Source organism: Myotis nattereri (assembly GCF_964212035.1).
Source record: "Myotis nattereri genome assembly, chromosome: 14".
Lineage (NCBI taxonomy): Eukaryota > Metazoa > Chordata > Mammalia > Chiroptera > Vespertilionidae > Myotis > Myotis nattereri.
Window position 1 is genome coordinate 49528799 of NC_138089.1, and position 27141 is coordinate 49555939.

The 27141-nt window shown below is 46.2% G+C and overlaps 1 protein-coding gene across 1 annotated transcript in view; it reads right to left on the reverse strand.

The window, feature by feature from the left end:
* The window catches only part of GLB1 (galactosidase beta 1), a 65794-nt gene that overhangs the window by 28553 nt on the left and 10100 nt on the right, over nt 1-27141 (reverse strand). Inside the window, exons 2-10 of the mRNA XM_081106204.1 lie at nt 19071-19240; nt 16466-16616; nt 15852-15912; nt 13143-13237; nt 11334-11514; nt 7694-7752; nt 6344-6465; nt 6202-6242; nt 1210-1322 (exon numbers count right to left, since the gene is read on the reverse strand). Of these exons, the coding sequence (XP_080962330.1) occupies nt 1210-1322; nt 6202-6242; nt 6344-6465; nt 7694-7752; nt 11334-11514; nt 13143-13237; nt 15852-15912; nt 16466-16616; nt 19071-19240 (993 nt within the window). The remainder of the gene's footprint in view (nt 1-1209; nt 1323-6201; nt 6243-6343; nt 6466-7693; nt 7753-11333; nt 11515-13142; nt 13238-15851; nt 15913-16465; nt 16617-19070; nt 19241-27141) is intronic.

Here is a 27141-nt window from a genome sequence, read left to right on the forward strand (position 1 = left end):
CCACTTCTAAACATTTCAAGGGTCAAAGAGAAATCAAAATAAGCATGTTTAGAAGAAAACTATGATAAGTATATTACATCTTAAGATTTACGAGATGGAGCTATAGAAGTACTTGAAGGAAATGTATAACCTTGAATATTTATAGTAGGAAAGAAGAAAGGCTGAATTTAAAAAGCTAAGCTTCAAATAAAGGAAGGAAATAATAAAGATAGGAACAGAGAGCTCGAAAGGGAGCAGACATACAAGAGAGAGCTTGGGAGTTATCATTACAAATTCTACAGTGATCGAGCCCATAATAAAAACACATGAGAAACATTTTAACCAGACACTCGAAAGTTTAGATGACATAGACAAATTCTTACTAGTAGATAAGTATAGAACACATTTTTCTATATGTTTAACGTATTACATAATATAGATTTTACTATGTGGGCTTAAATGGAGACAGCATACTGAAACAAAAAAATAGTCCATACCATTTATAGGCAGAAAACCTGTGTTTTTTTAATTTCAAAACTCAGGTGACTGAGCAGAAAAACTGTGGGTTTTTTTTTTTAACCCACAGTAGAGACAGGAAACCCCACCTGGGGCTTTAGATGCCTCAAAAGGTCACAGTGTTAGCAGGACTAAGCAGTTCAGGTGCCAGGCCAGAAGCAACAGCATACACTGTCCCAGACAGAACAAGGACGGATTGCTGACAGCTCACATTTGAACCTTGTTTCCACTGCCCACGGATTTTCTCTATGACACATTTTAGCGATTTATTTGGACATACATTTTCTTACCTTTAGTGTAAATAATAGTAATGGCTACCTCTTAGTGGACCACATGAGCCATACCTAGGTTCTTTTTCATCCTGACACCATACCCAAGTGCTAATGGTCCAGTTTTACAAATGAATAGACTAGTGGAGCAACTTGTCTGTAGGCTCATTCTCCATCAGGTTGGGGCCAGGACTCAAGGCCAAGTCTATCTGATGTGTCCCTGCATCCATCCTTCGAAGTCGTCTGTAGCAGCGGTCGCCAACTGGTGGTCCATGAGGTCCGAAAGGTTGGCGACCACTGGTTTAAGAAAACCTTTGGAGCAGCGGTTGCCAACCTGTAGTCCGTGAGGTCTGAAAGGTTGGCGACCACTGGTCTACAGAGCACAGTGAGTCCAAGGCAGGCTCTGCTCTAGACCAGCCCACCGCAGTCCGTACAAAGCACCCACCTTCCGGATAACATCTCGCACAGCAAAATACTTCTCAGTGAGGTCCCCTGCCTCACTCAGGGGGGCGTCATAGTCGTAGCTGGTGGGCTGTGGTTGGTAGGGCATGTTGGCTCCTAGAAGACAAAAAGGTGCCACTGGTTACTCCTGGAGGCCCTGGGCTGGGGCAAACTCTTTGGGATTCATGAGCTCAGCATTATGGAAGGAGGAAAAATAAAGGACATGTTTGAACCAATTGCTTTCTCTTTAAAAAAAAAAAAAGTTTTTAGTTGATTTTTAGAGAGACAGAGAGAAACATCAATTGGTTGCTTCCTGCATGCACCCTGATTGGGGATCGAACAGGCAACTCCATGGTTCACAAGACGACGCTCAACCAACTGAGCCACACAGAGGTGGCCTTCTGGATGCAAGGGTTAGAGAAATCAGTTTCTTGCTACAAGAGACCATTGCCAAGCACCGTGGAGTCTACAGAGCGCTTTCCCCATCTGCTCTCAACAGAGCTGACAGTTGCGACCCCAGCGATCTCAGTGCCAGGGGACAAGCAGAGAGAATCTGAAACTCTCTACAAAACTTGCTCAGCACAATCAGGCATGGCAGGGCTTATGGCATGACCTGCATCTCTGACTGCTAACCTGTGGTCTTTTGCATAATCTCAAACTGTGTGGCCGAGAAAAGGTCCGTGGGGGAGACACAGGTGACTTGGCCACGGACCGGCAGAAAACAACGGAGGGTTATCAGACCAAACCAAGTGGGAGATGACTGCACACAGATGATGAGCCCATAGAGATTCTAACGTGACCCTAAGGCTTCTGCGGAGACTAGACAGGATGCCCGGTGTGCCTCTCCCATTGCTCTCCAGGACTAAGGCACTCACTTGTTCCCCAGCTACTGGGAGTGTTGGCTGCTGAGGGCTCTCAGATGGGCTCCTCGCTGGTCATGGCCTCTGCCGGGCTGCCCTGCTTACAGTTACAACCCTCCCAGGAAAGCCCATATCTGACAGCTGCCCAAGTGGGGATATAAACTCAGTCCCTTTGCCATCCTAGCTCCAGGCAGAGCTCCCTCTAGAATCAGCTAAGCCACTTGTGAAACCACATCACAGCCTCGTGCCGCCCTCAGCTCAGTCCTGCCACCTTGTCACACATGATATTCACAGGTGGGAGATTGTGTGCAGCTTTGGCCGGGACCATATGCCAGTACTTAGAAAAGTCACCCAAGCACGAAAGTCACATGGAGAGCTTGTTAAAAGAGACTCCTACACCCCGCCTGGGATTCTGACTCAGCAGGCCTGGGGTGGGACCTGACTCGGCACTTCTAACAGGCTCCCAGGTGACAGGGACCCTGCTGTCCCAGGACCAGCCAGACTCTGCGCCTCCCCTTTCTCTTCTGCTTTAGAGAGCAATTTGCAATGTAAGTGTGAGAAAATAATGTTATTTTTAAACAGTCTTATATCCAACCTAAGTGTTAAGTAAATGAGGTCCCAAATCTAAGAGTTCACCTATGATTTAGTAACAAAGTCCTTCGAATGGTTCCACAGATCACCAGTGATGGATCTGTCCTGGGTGATCCTCTGGTGGTGGAGTTGACACATGGCACGAACCAGGCCAAACTAGTTCTCATTAGTTCTCTGCACAGAATCTGCATTTGGAACACCTAAACCAACTGAATCGATCCCGTCATGTTACTTTCCCCCATTTCTTTCTTTTTTAAATATGTTTTTATTGATTTTAGAGAGAGGACAGGAGAGAGATAGAAACATTGATGAGAGAGAAACATCCATCGGCTGCCGCTTGCACGCCCCGTACTGAGGATGGAGCCAGCAACCTGGGCATGTGTCCTGACTGGGAATCAAACCAGGGACCTCTTGGTGCATAGGACGACGCTCAATCCACTGAGTGACACCGGCCAGGCACTCCCCTCATTTCTTATTAATCAGAGACAGCTGCCTGCCAACAGGTCTGCCCGCCTCTGGGGATACAGATGATAAAACACGTCCTTTGCCGTGAGAAGCAATGAGAAAGAAAACCACATCCCTTTTTGCAAGGAGCTCACCTTCTTTGTGGTCCCTTCTCTAGTTCTCAAGTGGCAGTGGTTGTGCTCTCGCTGCACAGGAGACAATGCGTGCACCTGAGAAGTAGGTGTGGCCTCACTGACCCGAGAGGCCTCCCCACCCTTCTAGGAGCGGGAGAGGAGCTCTATGGGTTGTCCAGCTGGGTTAAACAAGTGTGCCCTCCAGAAGCAAACTTTACAGGCCAAGGGAACCCAGGCTGGGAAGCTGTCTGGTGGGTTAAAGGATGGCCTGGCAAAGGAAGTCTTTGTTCCATTCCTACCAGCAGACTATTTCTCCGGATGTCTTCAGACCAGCAATGTGTCATAGAGAAACTGCTAATTCAAGCCCCTTCTCCACATCAGGGAGTGCGAGTGAGGAAGGCAAAGAAACAGCTCTCCACGTGGTGTGAGACGTATAGGACAGCCTGGAGCCCACAGGAGCCCCTCAGACAGATGGGGACACACACAGGCACATAGTGTGGTGCACATACTTGCACATGTATGTGCACCTATGTTGGGTAGGATGAACAGTGAGCTCATGACGTTCTTCTCTCATAGCTCTCCTCTGGGAGGCTGGCCTGAAGGACAGCGGCTAAGAAGCAGACTGGCTCTCCCTCATCTCCCCTACGAGACCAGGCCACACGGCAGGTCAGGGGCCTGGCATTCACGAGTAGGGCAAGGGCTTCGGGCTGCAAGGGGTTATCCCACGGGCACTGACCAGCTTTCCAAGACCTGACTTTGAGTCCAGGCTCCACCCTGCAAGCTGTGGGGGAGACCTGTGGACTCGCCGTGTCCCCTGCTTTTCTATCGATAAAGTGGGTCTGTAATCGTAGCCCCGCTGAGACTGCTACGAGGACTGAGTGGGAAGACAGAGGTGGAAAAGAGACTCTCATGAATTATGGCAGGGTGAGGAGCGAGGGCGAGGACGAAAGACAAGTTCCGTTTTTCTCAGTGGTAGTTTTCATGGTTTCTAATTTTTTTTTTTAAATATATTTTATTGATTTTTTTACAGAGAGGAAGGGAGAGAGATAGAGAGTTAGAAACATCGATGAGAGAGAAACATCCGTCAGCTGCCTCCTGCACATCTCCTACTGGGGATACGCCCGCAACCAAGGTACATGCCCTTGACCGGAATCGAACCTGGGACCCTTCAGTCCGCAGGCCGACGCTCTATCCACTGAGCCAAACCGGTTTCAGCTAATTTTTAAAACTGTATTGTTTTAAGCAGAACAGTAAGATATTTAAAAATATATCATGAATAGTAAAGTTCCCAAATATATCCGTCTTCATTCCTGGATTTGAATTCCACGAATGGAAGCGAGGTGGAATTACTAGCTACTGAATGAAAAAAGGATCCCGAAGTCTTACTGTTTCTAATGAGAAGACAGAGATACAGAGAGACGATCTAAAACTTCAACTACCAATCTTGCACATTATTGTCTTTCAACCAGCGACATTCGAGTTTTGCAACACCTCCACTTCTTGGCTCTAACAATAGTAATAACATTAATAATACTTGGAAGCTAAGCCTTCTCTTAGCCCACCCCACCCTGCACAAAAGACAGCAGTTCTAAGGGGGAAATTCATGAAGAGCAGAGGGTACACAATCAGAGATCTTAGGAGATTTAGGTCCAAACTAGCCCTTCAAAACTCAACAGTAGAGGATCCTTAATGATTCAGAGAGAAAAATACAGATACAAAGAGAGGTGGGGATTGAGGCTTAGAAGAAGGCCAATAGAGAGCATTGTATGTCTTTGTAAAAATTAATGGCAAGGAAGATAATTTTGTCATAATCTTCCTACCAAAAAAAAAAAAAAAGACCATATAGAAATGTAAAATGGTTCAGCCACTTTGGAAAACACTACGGCAGTTCCCTCATATAGAGGTACAGCCCGGCCGGTGTAGCTCAGTGTTTGAGTGGCAACACATGAACCAGTAGTTCAGTTCCTGGTCAGGGCACATGCCCAGGTTGCAGGCTTGATCCCCAATAGGGAGCGTGCAAGAGGCAGATGATCAATGATTCTCTCTTCATTGATGTTTCTATCTCTCTCTCCCTCCCTCTTACTCTCTCTGAAATCAATAAAAAAAACATAAAAATATATAAATGTATAGAATTACAATGTGACACAGCAATTCTGCTCCTAGGCACACGCATCCCCAAATTGAAATGGATTCAAACAAATGTTTATGCTTTAATATTCATACATTGTTCAGAATAGCCAAAAAGTGGAAACAACCCAAATACCCATCAGCTGATGAGTGAATAAACAACATGTTGTACATCCATACAATGGAATATTACTCAACAATAAAAAGGAATGAAGTACTGATACATGCTACCATATAGATGAACCTTGAAAAGATTATCCTAAATAACATAAATTGAACACAAAAGACTACATATTGTATGGTTCTACTTACATGAAATGTCCAGAATAGACAAATCTTATAGAGAGTAAACTAGTGGTTGCCAGGGGCTGGGAGGAGGGAGTATGGGGAATTTCTTGGGTATGGGGTTTCTTTGTGAACTGATAATAGAATTAGGCGGCAGAAATGGTTGCACAACTTTGTGATATACTAACTACCACTGAACTGTACATTTTATGGTATGTGAATTATATTTCCCCAAAACAAAATGTAACAAAAAAGACCACACCAGAACATATATGCCCATGTGAGCTATAGCCAGAGACTGTGACCAAGGCCTGCCTAGCCAGCCTGCTTTAAAACAATAAGGTTCCTAAATGCAGAATTTATGACCCTTAAAAATTTTTTTTAAAGAAAAATGATTTCTTAAGTTATATAGGCAATTTTTACATATTAGAAAATATAGACGACACACACAAATAGAAAATAAAATTGTCTGTAGGCATCCCCTCTCCCCCAAAATCAAGCACCAGAAAACATTTTAGCAGAAGCTTCTATAAACAGATGTTAAATTGCTCTTACCATTCCAATAGCCAAAATTGGTCCCACCTATAAACATGTACCTACAAGGAAACGGGAGAACAGACCGTACTTCACTGTGAGCCGACAGCTGTCGGGGGCGGGGTGGGGGGGGGCACCCTTCCCTCCGGAAATGAACACTCACAAGTTCACATTCGCCCCTCGGGCAAGTATATCCTGGAGGGAGGATGCTACCACTTCAGTCTTGACTGTTGAGTGAGGCTGGCCCCAGTGGTCCAACCAGCCAGTATAGAATTCAGAATTGATCTAAAAAGAGAAGGGGAGGTGGAGGTTAGGCTGGAGCAGTGATGGCGAACCTTTTGAGCCCGGCGTGTCAGCATTTTGAAAAACCCTAACTTAACTCTGGTGCCGTGTCACATATAGAAATTTTTTGATATTTGCAACCACAGTAAAGCAAAGATTTATATTTTTGATATTTGTTTTATATATTTAAATGCCATTTAACGAAGAAAAATCAACCAAAAAAATGAGTTCGCGTGTCACCTCTGACACGCGTATCATAGGTTCGCCATCACTGGGCTAGAGTCATGACCATCAAATCCTGGGGCTATTGCCCTGTAACTATTGCTCTAGGGTCCCCACTGAGGGACAGGTGGAAAAGGGAGTTGACATTCACTGCTTCACCTAGAAAACAGCATTGCCCAAACTCAGAACTTAGGCACGGATGAAATAGTATGCCCGAAAAGTTAGATAACTGCATCAAAATTTTATTAACCCGTCCCCCAGTTTAAATACAGTAGGAAAGTTTATTGGGCAAAAGAATTGGATGGGAAATATTGTTATAATCAGCTCCAAATGGCCCCTTCGCTTTTTAGATCTCAGGTTGACTTAAAGTGGGGTCAACTTGTCCAAGCATTCTGCAAAGCAGGCCCCAAGCCCTCATGCTTCTCCTGGGCATTACCCTGCCAAGCCCTTGGTCTAGAGAAGGGAAAAGAAATCTGGACATGTTCTGAGGCCTCCTCATCTCAGGAAGTAGCTCCACCCAGAGTCTGTGAGTGCAGGTTCTGCCCTGCTCGCTAAGCAGAGGCCAGTTTCAGAAAAGGCTGTTTGTACCACGGTCTGAACACAGGTGGGAACACAGACCTAAACTCAGATCCTGGCTCTGCCACTCTCCAGCTGTACAACCCTGGGCAAGTCACATGTTCTGTGAGCCTCACTGGAAAGGGCGACAATAATACTACCCAGGAGAGTTGCCATGAGGACAAGTGAGGTGAAGCTGGCAAGAACACGGAGCCCCGTGGATGGCAAGACAGTTGCGTTAGTCCCCAGCTGTTCCACTCCAGGGCAGGGCCTCAGTTCAAGCAGAAGCATCGCTGCTGCTGTCACTCATGTGTCCAGTGGGCTGTGTCCCCACAATCCCAGAGCCAGAAGAACCACGGGTCTGCTCCCCCGATCTACTGCATGTAACCTCTCCCTCAACAACGGTAATGAAGTTGGTACAAGCAGTCTCTCCACATTCACCCCCAATTCTTACCAAGGGTCCTTTGGGTTCATACTTCCTCTGGATTAGGAAAGCTTTTGTGATGTTGGCACCTGAACATGACCAGAGGGAGAAGAAAGGTCAGTCATGGGAATGACAAGAAGTTAGATAAAGAGCCCTGAGGTTCCAGAGTTTCTCAACACTCCCATGGGCCTGGAAGACCTGCAAGCTAGCTTTAGGCTGCACCAAGACCAGTGGATGTGTGGGGACCACAAAACGTTGCTTCCCCTCTGAACCAGGTCCCCATGGCCTTTCCTGACTGCACTGCCTGGGGAGTTCAAGTCACAGGCTTGACTTCTCCACCTGTCTTTCCCCACAGCCTGGGCATATCTTACGGGATTCTCTCTTCACATAGACATCTGGTTGACCCAGATGCTCCCCACAGGATGGGCCTGCTCTAAAGATACTTCCTCTACAGCAGCAGTCACCAACCAGTGGTCCGCAGACCACTCGTGGTCCGTGAGGGCCAAAAGGTTGGCGACCGCTTCTCTACAGTGCCACACACAATAACAGTGACACAAATATTTGCCAATTAATTAACGAATCAAAGGGATGAATGTGGTCTAATTGTGTCTATCCCTAAATAATGGGATATCCTCTGAATTTTAATTTGAACATCACCAGCCACTTGCTCTCCATCATTCCTTCTAAATATTCCTTAGGATGCCTGTGTCTTGTCCTCCCATGTCTTCGCTTCTCCCTTCCTCCTCTAAAAGGAGAAAGAATTCCACAGAGAGGTCATGGTTGCCTTACGTCAGTGAAAGAATGAGCATGGACAGTGTCTCTCCAACCAGAACAGAGGACACCCTGGTCCCAAACTATGACCCAGTGCCCACAGCAGGTGTCCCAGAGTGGAAGTGACACCAGCCAAGACCTCCACATGACCCCTTGCTCTCGAATGGTCTCTGTAAGGCCAGGTTTCAGAAGAGAATGTGCTGATCAAGAAAGATCACTTACTTATCGCTGTAAATTTCTCACTATGAAGCAACAGGTGGGATTCAGATCTTTTGTTTCTCTTCTCATGAGCCTCTGCCCAGGACCTGACCCTCAGCCAATGCCCTACTTCCACACAATGAATGAAGTTGCTATGAGCCCACCTGCCCCAGGTACACTGGCCTTGCAGTGGTTTGTCCTTCAACCCACAGTAGCAATCGTGCTGTCATCCCACCTACAAATAACGCTTACAACACACTCGTGACAATCTTCCATTTTTTCCTCCCAACAGAAGTCTATGCTTTTTCATCACTGTGATGGGAGGTGTGCCAGAGAAGGAGGAAACCGGCATGCCACTTCCTGTGCAGCTCTTTGCAGATGAGTTATCACCAGTTGCTCTGAGCAGTGTAGCAGTTTCTAGAAACACGCAATTCACTTAAAGCCTGTTCTTTTTTTGTTTTGGTAATATAGAAGAATCTCTTTAAAAACGCAGTTACACCTGACCAGTGTTGCTCAGTGGATAGAGGGTCAGCCAGTGCACCAAAGGGTCTCAGGTTTGATTCCTGATTAAGGGCTCGTGTCTGGGTTGCAGGTTTGATCCCCAGCACTGGCTGTGGTGCGTATGGGAGGCAACCAATTGATGTGACTCTCTCACATCAATGTTTCTCTCTCCCCCTCCTCCCTTCCACTCTCTCTAAAAATCAGTGGGAAAAATATCCTTGGGTGAGGATTAATAAAAAAATTTTTTTTAATACAATGACATCCTTCTTTGGCGAAGGCAAGTATTGGACATGCAACATGCATGGAGTGTCTTACTCCTTGGACAGAAGAACAGTGAGATCTTTATGCTACTTGAAGAACTGGTCTTTTTTGGGGGGTGGGGGTGGGGGTAATAACTTTTAAATATATTTTATTGATTTTTTACAGAGAGGAAGGGAGAGAGATAGAGAGTTAGAAACATCGATGAGAGAGAAACATCGACCAGCTGCCTCCTGCACATCTCCCACTGGAGATATGCCCGCAACCCAGGTACATGCCCCTGACCGGAATCGAACCTGGGACCTTTCAGTCCCCAGGCCGACGCTCTATCCACTGAGCCAAACCGGTCTCGGCAATAACTTTTAAAATAACTGCAAACTTAGAGTAAGGTTGTAAGAATAGTACCAAAAACTGATATTCCCTTCACCCAGATTCTCTAATTGTTAACATTTTACCGCATTTACTTTGTCAATTTATTTCTCATGTAAAAATATACATATTTTGCCCTGGCGTGGCTCAGTTGGCTGACTGTTTTCCCATGCACCGAGAGTCTACAGTTTGATTCCAGGTCAGGGCACATGCCTGGGTTGTGGGCTCCATCCCCAGTAGGAGGTGTGCAGAAGACAATTGATCAATGTTTCTCTCTCTCTCTCTCTCTCTCTCTCTCTCTCTCTCTCTCTCTCTCTCTTTCTCTCTTTCTTTCCCTCCTTCCCACCCTTCCTCTCTCCTAAAAAAAAAAAAATCAATTAAAATATTTAAAAAATAAATGACACATATTTTAAAAATTCATTTGAGAATAAATTGCAGACATGATGGCCCTTTACCCCTAAATACTTCACTGTGCTTTTCCTAAGAGCAAGGGCATTTTTTAAATAAACACAATACAAATATTAAAAACCAGGAAATTAACATGGATACAATACTACAATCTAATCTATGTATAATCTAATCACATTCAATGGTCATAATAACGTTCTTCATAGCAAAAAATAAAGAGAAGAAGAAAAGTTCAGTCCAGGATCCTTTGTACCATGTCCCCTACAAAAGCTGCTCTCAACCTAAATGAAGATTCTTTCGTTACAGCCAGAGGTATATTATATCCAGATGCATCCTAGCCACGCTGCCCCTGAACTTTCATTTGTGGAACCTCTGCAGCTTACAAGGCACTCATGAGTCAGGTAAGACGAGTTTAGTAGCATCCACCAAACCACCTCCGGCCCACGACTGTTCATGGGGTTATGAGTTATGCAGAAGGTAATGAAAGTTACTTTCCACACTCCAGGGCTGGCAGGCCAACACACCAGCCAGTGGCTGACCTCAGAGTTCACTGTGGCCACAACAGAGCCCAGAGCATCCAGCCACAACTGGGGGGACAGAGAGAGCAGAGAAGAGCAGTGTGTCCCAGTCGGAACCTGAACAGCTACTGCCTCAGGGTGGAGCTTCTCCCAGATGCAACAGCTGCTGGGCCAGCCAGCGCCTGGGAGGACAGTGCTCCAGGTTCCAGGCTAGGCCTGCCAGCGCTGAAACAGGGGTCCTGTCCTAAAGACCGAATCCACCGAAAGAAAATAATCTTAGCGCCCAGCCAGTGTGGTTGAGCACTGAACTATGAACCCGGTCACGGTTCGATTCCTGGTTGGGGGACATGCCCAAGTTGAGGGCTCGATCCCCAGTAGGGAGTGTGCAGGAGGCAGCTGATCAATGATTCTCTCTCATCATTGATGTTTCTATCTCCCTCTCCCTTCCTCTCTCTAAAATCAATAAAAATATATTTTACAAAAGAAATAAAATAATCTTAACAACTTGATAAAGGGAAATGTGAGGAATCTCGTTCAATAGGCCCCTGCCGCTCAGCACAACAGCCGCCCAGAGCCATCAGCTGGGTCAAAAGCCCAAGCCTGCGTGCATGGCCTCAGCTGGGTTTTCTGTTGCTACAAACACCAACCTGGTCCGAAGTCCACGGTGGCGTACAGCCCCTGCAGCGCCCCACACTGCATAAGTTTCTCCATTTCGCCATCGGTGGTGAACAGAACCACGTCATTACCCAGGTGCTGGTGGAAACGCTTCTGCAGGAAACGCAGGTAGTCATAGTCACAGGAAAAGTAGCTGCCATATTCATTTTCAACCTGCAAATAAAAAAGAGGAGGGTGAAAAGAAACCAGAGATCCCAATGAAGTCATTCTAATGCCACAAATACCCCCTACACTCAGTCCTCAAAAATCATTTTTAAAAAAATATATTTTTATTGATTTCAGAGAGGAAGGGAGAGATAGAAACATCAATGATGAGAATCATTGATCTGCTGCTTCCTGCACGCCTCTGCTGGGAATCGGGATTGAGGTTGCATCCCAGGCATGTGACCTCCTGGTTCATAGGTCAATGCTCAACTACTAAGCCACACTGCTCAGGCTCAAAAATTCATTTTCCAAAAAGCAACTCAGCATAAAAACGTACCCTGCCCAGGAATAAGAAAAAGAAAACAGAAATCACAATGCTAGTTTTTGGATTGTAGTGATGTTCTATACCAGTGATGGCGAACCTTTTGAGCTCAGCGTGTCAGCATTTTGAAAAACCCTAACTTAACTCTGGTGCCATGTCACATATAGAAATTTTTTTATATTTGCAACCATAGTAAAACAAAGACTTATATTTTTGATATTTATTTTATATATTTAAATGCCATTTAACAAAGAAAAATCAACCAAAAATATGAGTTCATGTGTCATAGGTTCGCCATCACTGTTCTATACTAGTGTAGATAATCCTATATAATAAAAGGCTAATATGCAAATTGACCAAACGGCGGAACAACCGGTCACTATGATGCGCACTGACCACCGGGGGCAGATGCTCAATGCAGGAGCTGCCCCCTCGTGGTCAGTGTGCTCCCACAGGGGGAATGCCACTCAGCCAGAAGCCCTGAGCCAGGCTCACAGCTGACAAGTGCAGCAGCGGGGGTGGGAGCCTCTCCTGCCTCCACGGCATTGCTAAGGATGTCTGACTGACGACTTAAGCCTGTTCCCCACCTAAGCCATCAGTCAAACATCCCCTGAGGGCTCCTGGACTGCGAGAGGATGCAGGCCGGGCTGAGGAGGCATGAGGTGTGAATACACGCCGGATGTGACCTCCTGGCAGCCAGGCAGAGGTATGGGGAGTGGGAGAGACTAGAGATACACCTGGGCAGGGATGAAGGTCACTAAACTTCCTCAAATGCTTCACAAATGGAGGCGCTAGCGGGGTGGCATTGGCCAGGTCACTTAATCTCTTTGAAAGTCTTCATTTAAAAGAGACAGTTGACCTAGCCGGTTTGGCTCAGATAGAGTGTCAGCCTGCAGACTGAAGGGTCCCAGATTCAATTTCGGTTAAGGGCACATGCTCAGGTTTTGGGCTCGATCACCAGTAGGGGCCATGCAGGAGGCAGCCAGTCAATGATTCTCTCTCATCATTGATGTTTCTCTTTCTCCCTCTCCCTTCCTTTCTGAAATCAATAAAAACATATTAAAAAAAAATAAAAGAGACGGTGGCTAGAATAATTGAATAGCATTGGCAGGACATCCAGGACAGAGTCTGGTACATAGCAGGCATTCAAAAAAGGTAATACCTCCCCCAAATGCAATTTAAATCAAAGCACCATCTATGGCATTGCCTCTCAGAGAAACAGACTTATGAAGCTCAGGCCTGCATCCCTCCTAAAAATACTGTGACTGGATAGAAGCCTCGTGTCCCGCCAGCCCATGCTCATCTCCATGGTTACCTGCACCGTTATAATCGGTCCTCCATTCTGATAGAGAAGAGGCTTCATCTTGGGCAGAATGACTCCCAACCACGTGTCCACAGCTGCCAGGTAGTCTGGAACACAAGACAGGTTTAACACCATCATGCACCTTTTAGCACAAATAGACACAACACAGCCTTATTACTCTGGGGCTGCCAGCAGAGATCAGAATATGCTGGATTCAACAACTACCTTCTGAAACGGGGCAGCGACATGCCCCAAGAGTCAGATGAAAGTTGTCTTGCAAGGAGCCATCTCCTCAGCTGAGCTCCCAGTGGACAAGGACCAGTATGCCTGGTATCTGCCACTGTAGCTAGGACAGAAAGCCTGGAGGCATCCTGCCAGTGTGTGTTAAGTGGAGAAAAGAGTGACTGAGCCCTGGCTGGTGTTGCTCAGTGGTTAGAGTGTTGCTCTGCAGATTGGAGAGTCAAGGGCACATACCTGGGTTGCAGGTTTGATCCCTGGCCCCGGTTGGGGTGCTTGCAGGAGGCTACCAATAGACGTGTCTTTCTCACATCGACAGTTCTCTCTTTACTCTCTCTCTGTCTCTGTCTCTCTCTCACCTCCTCTCACCTTCTCCCCTCTCCCATTCTCTCTAAAAATAAATGGAAAAAAATATCTTCTGGTGAGGATCAACAACAAACAACAAAAAAGAAAAGAGTGGCTGAATGGTGTCTCCTCCTCTGTCACAGTAGGTTTTTTTTTTCTTTGTACAATTAAGCTCCAATGAATTATAAAGGGTGTCCCAAAATTCCCGCAAGAAGTAATTTTGATAGAAAACACAAGCTTATAATTAAAAATTGTAAATTTTTTATTGATTCATAAAGTATACAGTATAGGGTTATGTATGGAATAGCATATCGGGTAAATGGCCTCCACGGCTTTGCTGGCACATACGCATAATCTGGACGGCCAATTCTGATCACCAAAACGGGAAATTAAACGACCAGGAAATGACTCACGCAGTAATTGAATTGTTTCTTGGGCTGTATGGCATGTGGCACCGTCTTGTTGAAACCACATGTCGTCCACATCCATATCTTGCAATTTAGGCACAAAAAGCTGGATTATCATGTCGCGATAGCGAGCACCATTAACTGTTATTGCCTGAGCAGCCCCATTTTCGAAGAAGAATGGTCCGATGATGCCTCCAACCCAAAATCCGCACCAAACAGTGACACGTTGTGGATGCATTTGTTTCTTTTCTTTTTTTTTATTATGATTTTTTTTTTTATTGCTTAAAGTATTACAAAGAGTATTACATATGTCTCCTTTTTCTTTTCCCCCCGCCCTTGACAATCCCCTGGCCTCCCCTACCCCCCAGTGTCTTATGTCCATTGGTTTGGCTTATGTACATGTATACAAGTCCTTCGGTTGATCTCTTCCTCTTACCCCCTCCCTCCCCTACTTTCCCTCTGGGGATTGATAGTCTGATCGCTGTTTCTCTGTCTTTGGATCTGTCCCTGTTTATCAGTCTATGTTGTTCTCTATAATCCACAAATGAGTGAGATCATGTGGTATTTATCTTTCTCCGACTGGCGTATTTCACTTAGCATAATGCTCTCCAGTTCCATCCATGCTGTTGCAAAAGGCAAGAGTTCCTTCTTTTTTACCGCAGCATAGTATGATGCATTTGTTTCTCAACAATCACTTGTGGATTTTCTGAACCCCAAATGTGACAATTTTGTCGATTAACCAAGCCATCAGGATGAAAATGAGCCTCATCGAAATTCAGCCACATTTATGCAAAACGGTCATGGAAAATTTCAACAAAAGAGTGCGTATGTGCCAGCAAAGCCGTGGAGGCCATTTACCCGGTATGCTATTCCATACATAACCCTATACTGTATACTTTATGAATCAATAAAAAATTTACAATTTTTAATTATAAACCCGTGGTTTCTATCAAAATTGCTTCTTGCGTGAATTTTGGGACACCCTTTATATTTACCTTGTCTGATGGGGATAATATAAAGTTGCTGGCCATGTTGCCGGATTAAATGAGATAATACATACGAAAACACTAATCATATACTAAGGGTGCAAAATGTGAGGGGAATACACTCAGAAGGAAATATGTCCACAGCATCAAGCACTGGCCTTTTCCACAGTAAACTTAATCGGTGTTAGCTGCTTTTATGACCACCTTCACCACCACCACCGCCACCACCAAGAGAAACTGAAGTCGTCAGAAGATAGAAATGCAGTGAATCAGGGCTTACAGCTAAAATGATATCTAGTGGTTTAAAAAGTCAAGAACAAAGACCTATCATTTACATCTGCGAACGGAGATAAAGGGATAGAAAGCATCTTAGCTACCGAGGAATCCAGTGACACCTTTCCAGCTACTGCGCCTGCCATGGGGATTAGCTAGAAGCTAGATGCTACCCCCCGCCCTGCAATAGAATGCAGGAGGGGAAAGCATTGAAGTCACTCGGTCAACCGCAAACAGGGCCCATTGCCAATTCAAAGAGTTATCAGTTTGTCAGCAAGATCTGGTCAAGTTCAAGAAAGCCTATTTCCTACACGTGCAGTGCCCGGCGTGCTGCAGTGGATAATGATAAACACTTTCACTAAACTTTCAGAGGTGTCTGCACAGAAGTCCCCCAGCCTTCAAAATACCTGATTCTCACGATATAAGCTGTCTACGCGTTCATAAGTTCTCTCAAGGCATCTGCCACAAGTTACCTGGATCAGACGAACGAAGAACAATATTTTCCTTCTCTAAGAGCCACGCAGGTAATCCTCCCTAGGGTAGGAAAGCAAAAATAAATAAATAAATAAACCAATGTCAGGTCCATTTTGTGAAAGGCACCCAGGGGAGATAGAAATTACTGCTAGCAGTGAGGGAAGAAAGGTCCCATGGAGAAGGGGTATTTTGAGTTGGGCTTTCTAATCTGGAAACTTCCAGGGAACGTAGAAATTGTAACGTGGCAAAAATAAGATCACTCTTTATGAATACAAATGGTTTGAGAATCAAAGCCTTAGCTGTAGATTAACTCCACTTAGCTTCCCAGCTAGCCTGTGGGGTAGACAGAGCCCCCACCATTACCTGCTTTTTTTCAGATGAGGAAACTGAGCTATGTGAGGAGGACCCACCCCTCTGACCCTTACCTGTTCCCCTCTGCTTAGGCATCTCCTAAGGGAAAAGACACCCGTGTGGCTACAGTCACAGGCTCCATGTTATCTGGAACTAGAGACTTACTTAAACTGCTTGAACTCCCTTTCCCCTGGCTCCCTGCCTGCCAGCCCACCCGGGTCACACACAGCAGGCAGGCAGAGCCCAGCCTCGCCACACTCACCATCTCCCACTCCGCACAGATGTAGGGTCCAGGCCTCAGGATAACCAGCAGCCCCAGCTCGTGCGCCAGCTGAATAAAATGCTCCACGTCATGCTCCTCGGAAAACTGGTACTGTCCTGGCTGGGGCTCGTGGAAGTTCCAGGGCACGTAGCTGCCAAGACACACACAGCCCCTTCCTGGAAACGGCTCAGAAACCCAGATGTCCTGCGTGAATTTCTGCAGAGCTATCAGCTTGCAGGACGCACGGGCCTCTCCCTGAGGCAGCCTCTCGGGAAATAGGCCTTGTTTCGAGTTTTCACAGCGGCTACCCAAGCGAATCAAACGTGTGTGTGTGGGGGGGGACACTTTCAAGTTTATGACCCACAAAGAGTGTCCATTCCTATTTACTGTTTGACTTTAAGAAAGATACAGAATTATATGAGCACGAATTATTGATATGTAAAAGTTATATATACCTGTGAAAAGCTTAGGAAAAATGAAAATATCTGTGCTAAAGTAATAACATATACATATACATACATACATACATACATACATAGTCGGAGCCACTTAATGATGGGGATAGGTTCTGAGAAATGTGTCATTAGGCCATTCTGTCGTTGTGCAAACATCATAGAGCGCACTTATAAACCTGGATGGTCTGGCCTACTGCTCCGAGTACAGCAAAACCACGTGTCACTAAATCAAGCAGGAGAGAACATGAAGCAATCAAGAGACACGGTAGCCCTAGCCAGTTTGGATCAGTGGATAGAGTGTCGGCCTAGGACTGAAGAGTCCTGGGTTCGAATCTGATCAAGGGCGCATGCCGGGGTTTGGGGCTCGATCCTCAGTAGGGGGCATGCAGGAGGCAGCTGATCAACAATTCTCTCTCATCATTGATGTCTCTCTCTCTCTCTCTCTCCCTCTCCCTTCCTCTCTGAAATCAATAAAAACATATTTTTTTTTAAAAAAAGAGAGAGACACTGTAAACACGAGATGGATGAGGCTGAGGCTGGAGTAACATGGCATACTGTTTTACAGCAAACTCTTTTTTTTATAAAGTAGAAATAGTACACCCTAAGATAACACTAAAAAGTATAGTGTAGTAAATACATTAACCAGTAACATGGTCACTTGCTATTGCTATCAAGCATTAGGTACTGTACATACTAGTAATTGTATGTGCTACACTTCCGACTGGCAGCACAACAGGTATATTCACACCAGCATAACCACAAACACATGAGGAATGTGTTGCACTTCAATGTTGCAATGGCTATGATGGCCGTGGGTGACAGAAATTGTATAGTTATATCTTATGGGACCGCTATCCTACAGGAGGTTTGTCTTTGAAACGTCATCATGCATGACTACATGTATTTTTTGAAAAGTACTTTTTAATAAAAATGAAAAAAGCTTCAACCCCTTTGTCCTCCTGACGGAAGACTTTGTCAGGAACACGACGCAGGAGATAAAAATGACAAAAGTCCCTACCGGCATCCCTGACTGCCTACAGCATGGAATATAAATTTAAATACGAAGCCACCCATGGACACCACAGAGGTCTCTCTGATGACACTGGCTGTGTCCTTCTTTTTAAATTTTTAATATTGTTATTGATTTTAGAGAGGAAGGGAGAGGGAGAGAGAGATCAAAACATCAATGATGAGAGAGGATCATTGATTGGCTGCCTCTTGCATGCACCCTACTGGGGATCGAGCTGACAAACGAGGCACATGTCCAGACCCAGAATTGAAGCGTGGCCTCCTGGTTCATAGGTCGATGCTCTACCACTGAGCCACATGGGCTGGGCTGGCTGTGTCCTTTTTCCACCATCCTAAGCTTTCAGGGTCGCCTGGAACAGAGAGTCTTGGTCCCCTTGAACACAGGGTTGAAATTACAGACAGACCCCAGTGGCCTTACAACCAGAAAAACAAGTGGGGTTCCCCCTAAATTATCTGTCCCGGGAATCTGCCTCTGGGTTTTTCTCACCCTTTAGTTTTGCAAAGTTATCGGCAAGTCACATCAGCAGTGCAAAAACCAGAGTGGCCAGCCACCCCAGTTCTTCCCAATTAGTCACCTTGCAACAGCATGAAAGGAGATGAGGAGAGATAGCTCCTGGGGTAATTCTATAACCCCAGGCGATAGCATGAACTCAGAAGAACCCTGAAAACAGACTGGGTTTCCGGAATCTACCTAACAAGGAATATTCCCCTAAGAGCTGAGAGACGTTATAACTACTTACAAAAACCCTTATCTTCAAATCCTAGATGGATCTCTGGCCAAAAACTTGTGCCTGGGCAAATTTCAGTGTCACCAGCTGTACATGGGAATGGTAAGACCTTGAAGAAATGGAATCATTCATGTCAAGTGCCCTGCACATGGTGAACGCTCAATCATCGATACTTCCCTTTGCCTTTTTAAGCTGATACTGGTATGATTTCTAGCGATGATGTTCAAGATTGGAAGAGGTGATGAATTACCCCGAGAAGCGCCTCCCAGAACACCGGACAACACTATTTCCCATCCTGAGCAATGAAACAGCTGCGCTGAGAAACGTAGCTGAACCCTCTCTCCAGGTGTGGCTGCCCGGGCCCAGGTGAGGGCCCAGTGCCCTCCAACTTACATCTGGATGGCGTTCAGCCCAGCCATCTTCATCTTCAACAGCCGGTCCTGCCAGTAGAAGCGGGGCACACGGAAGTAGTGGATGCTGCCCGAGATGTAGCGGAACGGCTGGCCATCCTTGCGGAAGCAGTTGTGGTTGTAGTCGATCTCGAACGTCTTCTGGGAGGCATTCTGCAGGGCAAGGGTGAGACCACGTGAGAGCCTGCACCTTCAGCATTTTGGGGGGAGACACTTGGAGCGTCGCAGGTGACTCCCTGCCTATTCAATTTGCATAATGTGTTGATGGAGGGAGTGTTTGGCTTCTGGGCTACAGAACAAACCACAGCTAAGCCAGGTAGGCACTCAGGTAACAGAATCACCAAGCAGGACCCACGTACAGGATTCCACAGGGCTCACCTTCCAGAGTCCAGCACCGATCTGACAGTCGGTGGCTGAGATGCAGGAGTTCTGTCTCCAAAGGGAAAACCCTGCTGGCGGTGATTCTTCTCTTGGTGTAGCAAAGCCCAGTAGGCCAGGAATACAGCACACAGACACACACACACAGACACACACACACAGACACACACACAGAGACACACAGACACACACACAGACACACACACAGAGACACACACACAGACACACACAGAGACACACAGAGACACACACACAGACACACACAGACACACAGAGACACACACACACAGACACACACACACAGAGACACACACACAGAGACACACAAACACACACACACACGCATCCCTCCCTCCCTATGGCTATGACCTGCCGGGGCACTGGATGTACCTCAACAGTAATATCACTGGGCTGAAAGCAACAGATTAGAAGTCCTGCCGAAACCGGTTTGGCTCAGTGGATAGAGCATCGGCCTGCAGACTGAAAGGTCCCAGGTTCGATTCTGGTCAAGGGCATGTACCTGGGTTGCGGGCATATCCCCAGTAGGAGATGTGCAGGAGGCAGCTGATCGATGTTTGTCTCTCATCGATGTTTCTAACTCTCTATCTCTCTCCCTTCCTCTCTGTAAAAAATCAATAAAAAAAAAAAATGTTTAGAAGTCCTGAAGCCTCATCCTAGGTGTTGCTCTAAGTTCCACCTGCGTGGAACCTGGGCAGGTCCTCCTCTACTGCCTCCTTTCATCCAAAAACATGCCGAAACCGGTTTGGCTCAGGGGATAGAGCGTCGGCCTGCAGACTGAAGGGTCCCAGGTTCGATTCCGGTCAAGGGCATGTACCTGGGTTGCGGGCACATCCCCAGTAGGAGATGTGCAGAAGGCAGCTGATCGATGTTTCTCTCTCATCGATGTTTCTAACTCTCTATCTCTTTCCCTTCCTCTCTGTAAAAAATCAATAAAATATAAAATAAAAAATAATAATAATAAAAACAACAACAACAACAAAAAAACCCCAAAAACATGCAGGATGTCAGACTAAGTGAACTCTAACGCAGTATTTCTCACATTGTGGGCTGCGACCCCGTTTGTGAGTCATGCACTCAGCTTGGGTGATGATGGGCACCTTTTGCTAATAAGAGAGACTAGAAAACAGAGTGTACTGCACGTCGTAAAGACAAGTATTATTTTATGGAACTTTTATTATACATGTATATATATATAGAATTGCATATGCACGTAGGTCTCTGCGTGGTTGCAATGTAACATGTATTTCTAGCAGTCAAATCAAATTTTGAGGAACACTTGGCACGACTTCAGAAACTAGAAATGCTAGGATTTGAAAGGGAAGGTCTCAAAGGAGAGGCCAACAGGCAGAGGGAAATACTGCCCCCTGGTGGGTGAAAAAGGTAGCAACAGGCCACAGGTGCCACCAGGACTAGGTCTTCAAGAAAAGTTGGTAGGATTCCTTGTGCATTTTTAGGCTTTCAAAGGTCACAATATGAATTTTTTTAAAAAAATATATTTTATTGATTTTTTACAGAGAGGAAGGGAGAGAGATAGAGAGTTAGAAACATCGATGAGAGAGAAACATCGATCAGCTGCCTCCTGCACATCTCCTACTGGGGATGTGCCCGCAACCCAGGTACATGCCCTTGACCGGAATCGAACCTGGGACCTTTCAGTCCACAGGCCGACACTCTATCCACTGAGCCAAACGGTTTTGGCATGAATTTTTTTTAAAGCTTTTTTTTCATAGCAGCATCACAATCAGTAAGAGCTTTTGGGGGGAGAGGGCCTTGATGTCATATCTGAAGCCAGGGTGACAGCACGTGTTCCAGACCCAACGTGGTCTGAAGTCCAACAAGGGCATGGAACACTGTGACTGTAAGTGAAAACACCCCAAGTAGATTGCTTTGGGACAAATGGGAAGCTTTACTGTATGTGAATTACATCTCAATAAAGCTACCCCAAAAATAAGGACACATAAATAATCATAACATAATCATTTTAATGACAATTTATTCTTCTAGTAAACCAAGGCTTTAATTTCCATTCAAAGGCAAGATACTCAAACTCACAAAATACAAAAATAATTTCATATACCGATTTTTAAAAAAGATATTTTTATTGATTTCAGAGAGGAAGGGAGACAGAGAGACAGAAACATCAAAGATGAGAGGGAATCACTGATTGGCTGCCTCCTGCAGGCCCCCCCACTGGGGACCGAGCCTACAACCCAGGCATGTGACCTTGACTGGAATCAAACCCTGGACCCTTCAGTCCACAAGCTGATGCTCTATCCCTTAAGCCAAACCAGCTAAGGCCAGATGCCCCAATTTTGAAAACCTTTTCAGTGCATGTATATGACAGTGTCAAATAAGGATTTCTCACAAGTTCTGTGAGTTCAAGGGTGGCCTAGGAGTTGGGAATATTCATTGAACAAACAAGCCTGAAGGAAGTAAGCAACTTTGGCAGAATGGGGGAAAAGGAAAGGGTTGTTTGAAGTCCACATGTCTAGGAGAAGGGATTCAGAAAAGCCAGGCAGGAGTTGGTGAGAAATTATGTTGGCGGATGATAGAATCTGGCTTTCATCCCACACAGTGGAACCTCATCCTGTATTTAAAACCTCAAAATCCAGCCCAACTAGCTCCCTGCCATCTGTTTAGAAATATTACCAAGTACCTACTGTGTGCTGAGTAAGCACAGACCACACAAATGTGACCACAGCCCACATGCTTCCCTCTAACAAGGAAGAAACCCAAGGGTTAACCTAGTGAGGCCTAGATGATAAAGATAAGACCATCACGTTGTGCACCTTAAACTTACACAATGCTATCCATCAGTTATATTTCAATAAAGCTGGGGATAAAAAGGGATTTGAGCAGAATGTTACAGCAGTACTCAATGACATGTAACCCAGGCATGGGGGTGGGGGGCAGGGAGTGGCAAGGGAAAGTTTCCCAGAGGAAGGGACACCCCAAACTGTGGTTCTCAACCTTGGCCACACGTCAGAATCACCTGCAAAGTTTTTAAAATAGCGAAGTCAGGCCTCACTCTCCAGACATTCAGATTTTAATTGATCTTAGGTGGAGCCCAGGCACTGGTATTTCTTAAAACTGCCCCAGAGGATGTAATGTGCAGCAGAGTTGAGAACTACTGGCCTGCCGGCCGGTGTAGCTCAATAATTGAGTGTCAACCTATGAACAAGGAGGTCACCGTTCTTGGTCAGGACACATGCCTGGTTGTGGGCTCCATCGCCAGTAGGGGGCATGCAGGAGGCAGCCAATCAAAGATTCTCATCATTGATGTTCCTATCTCTCCTTCTCTCTTCCTCTCTGAGATCAATAAAAAAAATTTTTTTTTTAAAGAGAGAACTAGCCGAAACCGGTTTGGCTCAGTGGATAGAGCGTCGGCCTGCGGGCTGAGGGGTCCCAGGTTCGATTCCGGTCAAGGGCATGTGCTGGGTTGCGGACACATCCCCAGTGGGAGATGTGCAGGAGGCAGCTGATCGATGTTTATCTCTCATTGATGTTTCTAACTCTCTATCTCTCTCCCTTCCTCTCTGTAAAAAAATCAATAAAATATATTTAAAAAAAAAAAAAAAGAGAACTCCTGGCCCTATCTTGTTTGGCTCAGTGGATAGAGCATCAGCCTGCAGACTAAAGGGTCCGAGGTTTGATTCCCAGTCAGGGCACATGCCTGGCTTGCAGGCGATCCCCAGTGGGGGGTGTGCAGGAGGCGGTCAATCAGTGATTCTCTCTCATCATTGATGTTTCTATCTCTCTCCCCCTCTCCCGTCCTCTCTGAATCAATAAAAATATATATTTAAAAAAAGAAAGAGAGAGAGAACTACTCGCCTAAATGAAACCCTAGAACGAAGTAGAGTTGACCACAGGGAAAGGTGATGTAGGCAGAGGAAACTGTGTGAGACTGGCGGAGAGGACAGGCTACAAGGAAGGGGAAGAGCTGCAGACATCAGTACAGATGGAGCATGACAGCTGCTGAAACAGAGGTGGGCAGGGGCCAGATGGAATGAACCCTGAACTTCAAGTTCAAGGGCCTGGACTTTATGTCAAGAGCTATGGAGAGCAATTTAAACAGAAGAATGGTAGGATCCAATGTGTGCTTTCAAATATTCAGGACACTGGCCTTTTATGGAAGTGGCAAAACAGGAAGCAGAGACCTGGATCATGGTGGTGACGGGGGTGGGCAGTGGACAGCAGGGAGAACCCATAGGACCAGGGGCTTGGTTAGGTGTAGGTGTAGGACACAGGGGCTGAACTGTAGAGGCTCCACTGCCCCCAGGTGGAAAAATTTGAGTATTATTATTTTTTTTTGAGAGAGAGAGACTTAAGGGACATATCAACAGGAAAGAAAAAAAAGATTGCATGGATATTAACAGCTATGAAATTTTTTTTAAAATATATTTTATTTATTTTTTACAGAGAGGAAGGGAGAGAGACAGAGAGTTAGAAACATCGATGAGAGAGAAACATCGATCAGCTGCCTTCTGCACATCTCCCACTGGGGATGTGCCTGCAACCCAGGTACATGCCCTTGACCGGAATCGAACCTGGGACCTTTCAGTCCGCAGGCCGACGCTCTATCCACTGAGCCAAACTGGTTTCGGCAGCTATGAAGTTTATAACAATATACAGAGTGGGGGAAATTCAGTTGTCATCTTTGGAGATCGCTAGATTACACATTACTCTGAAAAATGATCTTGGCAGAATCATGGCTGTTGCGTAGAATGAGAACCACATTGCTTCTTTCCACCTGTCCCTCATTTCTGCGCTCTTGAGTTGCTTCTCAGACCATCTGCACTGGAGCCCCTGTTTCATGTTACGCTTCCAGAGGAACCCAGATGAAGGTGTGGCCTACACAGCAGATGCTCAGGATGTGAGTCTGTACCTGGATGTCTCATACATGTCAAACAGCAGCAAGGACCCTGCAGCTGGTGCTAAGCGGGTGGTGAGGCAATGCAAATACTAAGGCCCTCACCTGTGCTGGACTTGGAGGAGGTACAGGCAGAAGGGGAGGGGTGGCATCTGCATTAGCTCTACCCCTGGAATGGGGTGTGTTACTGGTCATTGTAAGCACTGTACGTTGCCTGGCTTTTGTCACAGACTTGAAAGCTTTGAAGAAAGAGATTGGCTGACAGGCTCATGTAAGCCACCCGCTCTGAGCATTCATTCTGTGAACACCAGAGGCTTCCATGACAATAATTAGAGACCTACATCTCCTTCCAGAAAAGTAAGGCTCAGGACTTAATCATGGAGACACTGATAGTGCATCTGGAGGGGTCAGAATAGAAAGCTGGATAGAGGGAAGTTTGCTGGCATGGTGCACTCTCCCATGACATGTGAATTAGCATCTTAACCCCTCCCCGCCCCCCCATGCTGTTAGAATGGTTCTCCAGAACCTGGACCTGATACTGGCCTGCAGGAAATGAGCTGGAGATGCCAGGACTGCGTTGGCATCCTGAGGAAGGTATGAGATGGCTCGCAAGCCACCATCTGACTGTACTTCCCCAGGACACTCCCTTCAGTGAGGAATGCCCAGGGAGGAGGAACCTGGCATTTCTGAGAAGCCGATGAGCGTGTTGTCCTCTGTAGGGAAAGGGTGATAGAAGATGCTGCCTTGGCCCTGGGATCCCTAGTGTTTGAGGATTATGAGATTCTGACAATCAAAGAGAGACCATTTGACCATCAGGAGTAGGTGGGGATAATGACAACAATGACCAGCAAGGCCAGAGTGGCAACCAGGTGTGCTGGCCAATAGCCATCTTAAGCAATTGCTCATAAACCATAGCGTTCCTAGAGGGTGAGATGGTTGGGCAACCAGCGAGGGAGTTGCTTGATGTGTCTAACAAGAAAAAACAAATCAAGAACTCATGAGCCAAAGGCTGGTATCAGCTCCTGCAATGGAAAATTCATATCTTCCCCCAGTTGCCAGCTCTGACAGCCAATTGACTGAACAAAGGGCTGGGTGGATTCCCATCAGGGAGGGCCCTGCGATGCCACTCCAAGTACTATACACGCAATAGTTCCCAGTCCTTCCCCAGTGGGACTTAGGGTACCTGAGTCCTAAGGAAAGTGGCACCCCCAGACCTTCTGAGGATTGTTGGGTATGGTCTGAGCTGATACTGACACCAGAGGACCTGAAATGCCATCAGTCTCCCTTATTGGGCCGGGGAGAGAGGGAGTCTTGGCGCCAAGTCCTTCTCAACAAGTCAGAGGATCCACCTGATGGCTATTTCACTGGTCCTGAGTGCACCTTGGGATGGTTTTACCTAACAACCCCCAGAGCCCTCACCATGGGTGAGAGCCACTACGAAGGACAGGGCTGAGTGGAGGTCCTGGAACTGGACACCCCCTCCACTCAAGATGAATCAGAAGCAAGACCACAATTCCTCCTGAAATAGCAGGTATCGTGTCCCCTCCACAAAGACTCACAGGACATCCTTTGTCACACCCCATTCAAATGACCTGTGAGCCCCAGTGAAAAACAGATCCTGGTGGATGATGCGGCCACCCACCCTGTGGGTGCAGAGAGGATTACCAGGAACAGTCAACAGAGCCTTTGGCATTTCATTTGTGGCTAATGTTCTAATCTTTTCAAAGCTATCAATAAAAAGGATCAAATGCAGTTTGTTTGTAAGTGGGCAGGACAGAAGTACACATTCTCTCTTGCCCCAGGGCCCTACTGACTGCTCCACTTTCTCCCAGAGGCCTTGACTGTGAGGACATTCCATGGGCTGTCCCTCTGGTCTGATATATAAATGACAACACGCTATTTGGACCTGGGAAGCAGTGACAAGTCTCTGAAACTGAAGCTTCGGAAAGCAGACAGAGCCCTAGCCAGTTTGGCTCGGGACAGAGTGTCATCCTGAGGACTGAGGGGTCGCAGGTTTGATTCCCAGTCAAGGGCACGTATCTAGGTTGCAGGCTCAATCTCCGGCATTGCATGTGCAGGGGGCAATCAATTGATGTGTCTCTCTCTCTCACATAGATTTCTCTCTCTCTCTCTCTCTCTCTCTCTCTCTCTCTCTCTCTCACATAGATGTGTTTTTTTTTCTCTCTCTCTCTTTGCTCCTCCCTTCCACTCTCTAAAAATCAATGGGAAAATATCCTTGGGTGAGGATTAGCAAACAAACAAAAAAAAATAGAAAAGCAGACAGAGAGGATGGATATGGAGAGCCACAGAAGCAGCATCACCGAAGAGACAGTTTCCAATTGGTGACTGACATGGTCAAGGTTAACAGGGAAAATCCACTTCATGGCTCCAAAATGACCTTCAAGGATAGGAGAGGATCCAGCCTGAAGGAGCCAGCATTCTTCATATCTGTGCACTGTGGCACCACCAACAGAAGGTCAAGAAATGTGAGGGAGGAATGCAGAGTCTATTCCCCCCCCAAATGAAAAGAATGTAAACTTTGCCCTGTGTGCAAATTCCACCCCTTCTAAATTAATTAGCACTGGGACAAAATGCTGACGAGCCAGTTTTATTTCACACTTGCAGGGGTGTGGTAGCATCAGTACTTACAGTGCATGAGATCATAAAAAACATGTAAAATAAAATCAATCCCAAGCAAGGCCAAGCCCACATCTTCCCAGGGTCCCTCATGGACATAATACATCTATTATTGGAGGTGAAAACAATAACACAGCAGTATAAACAA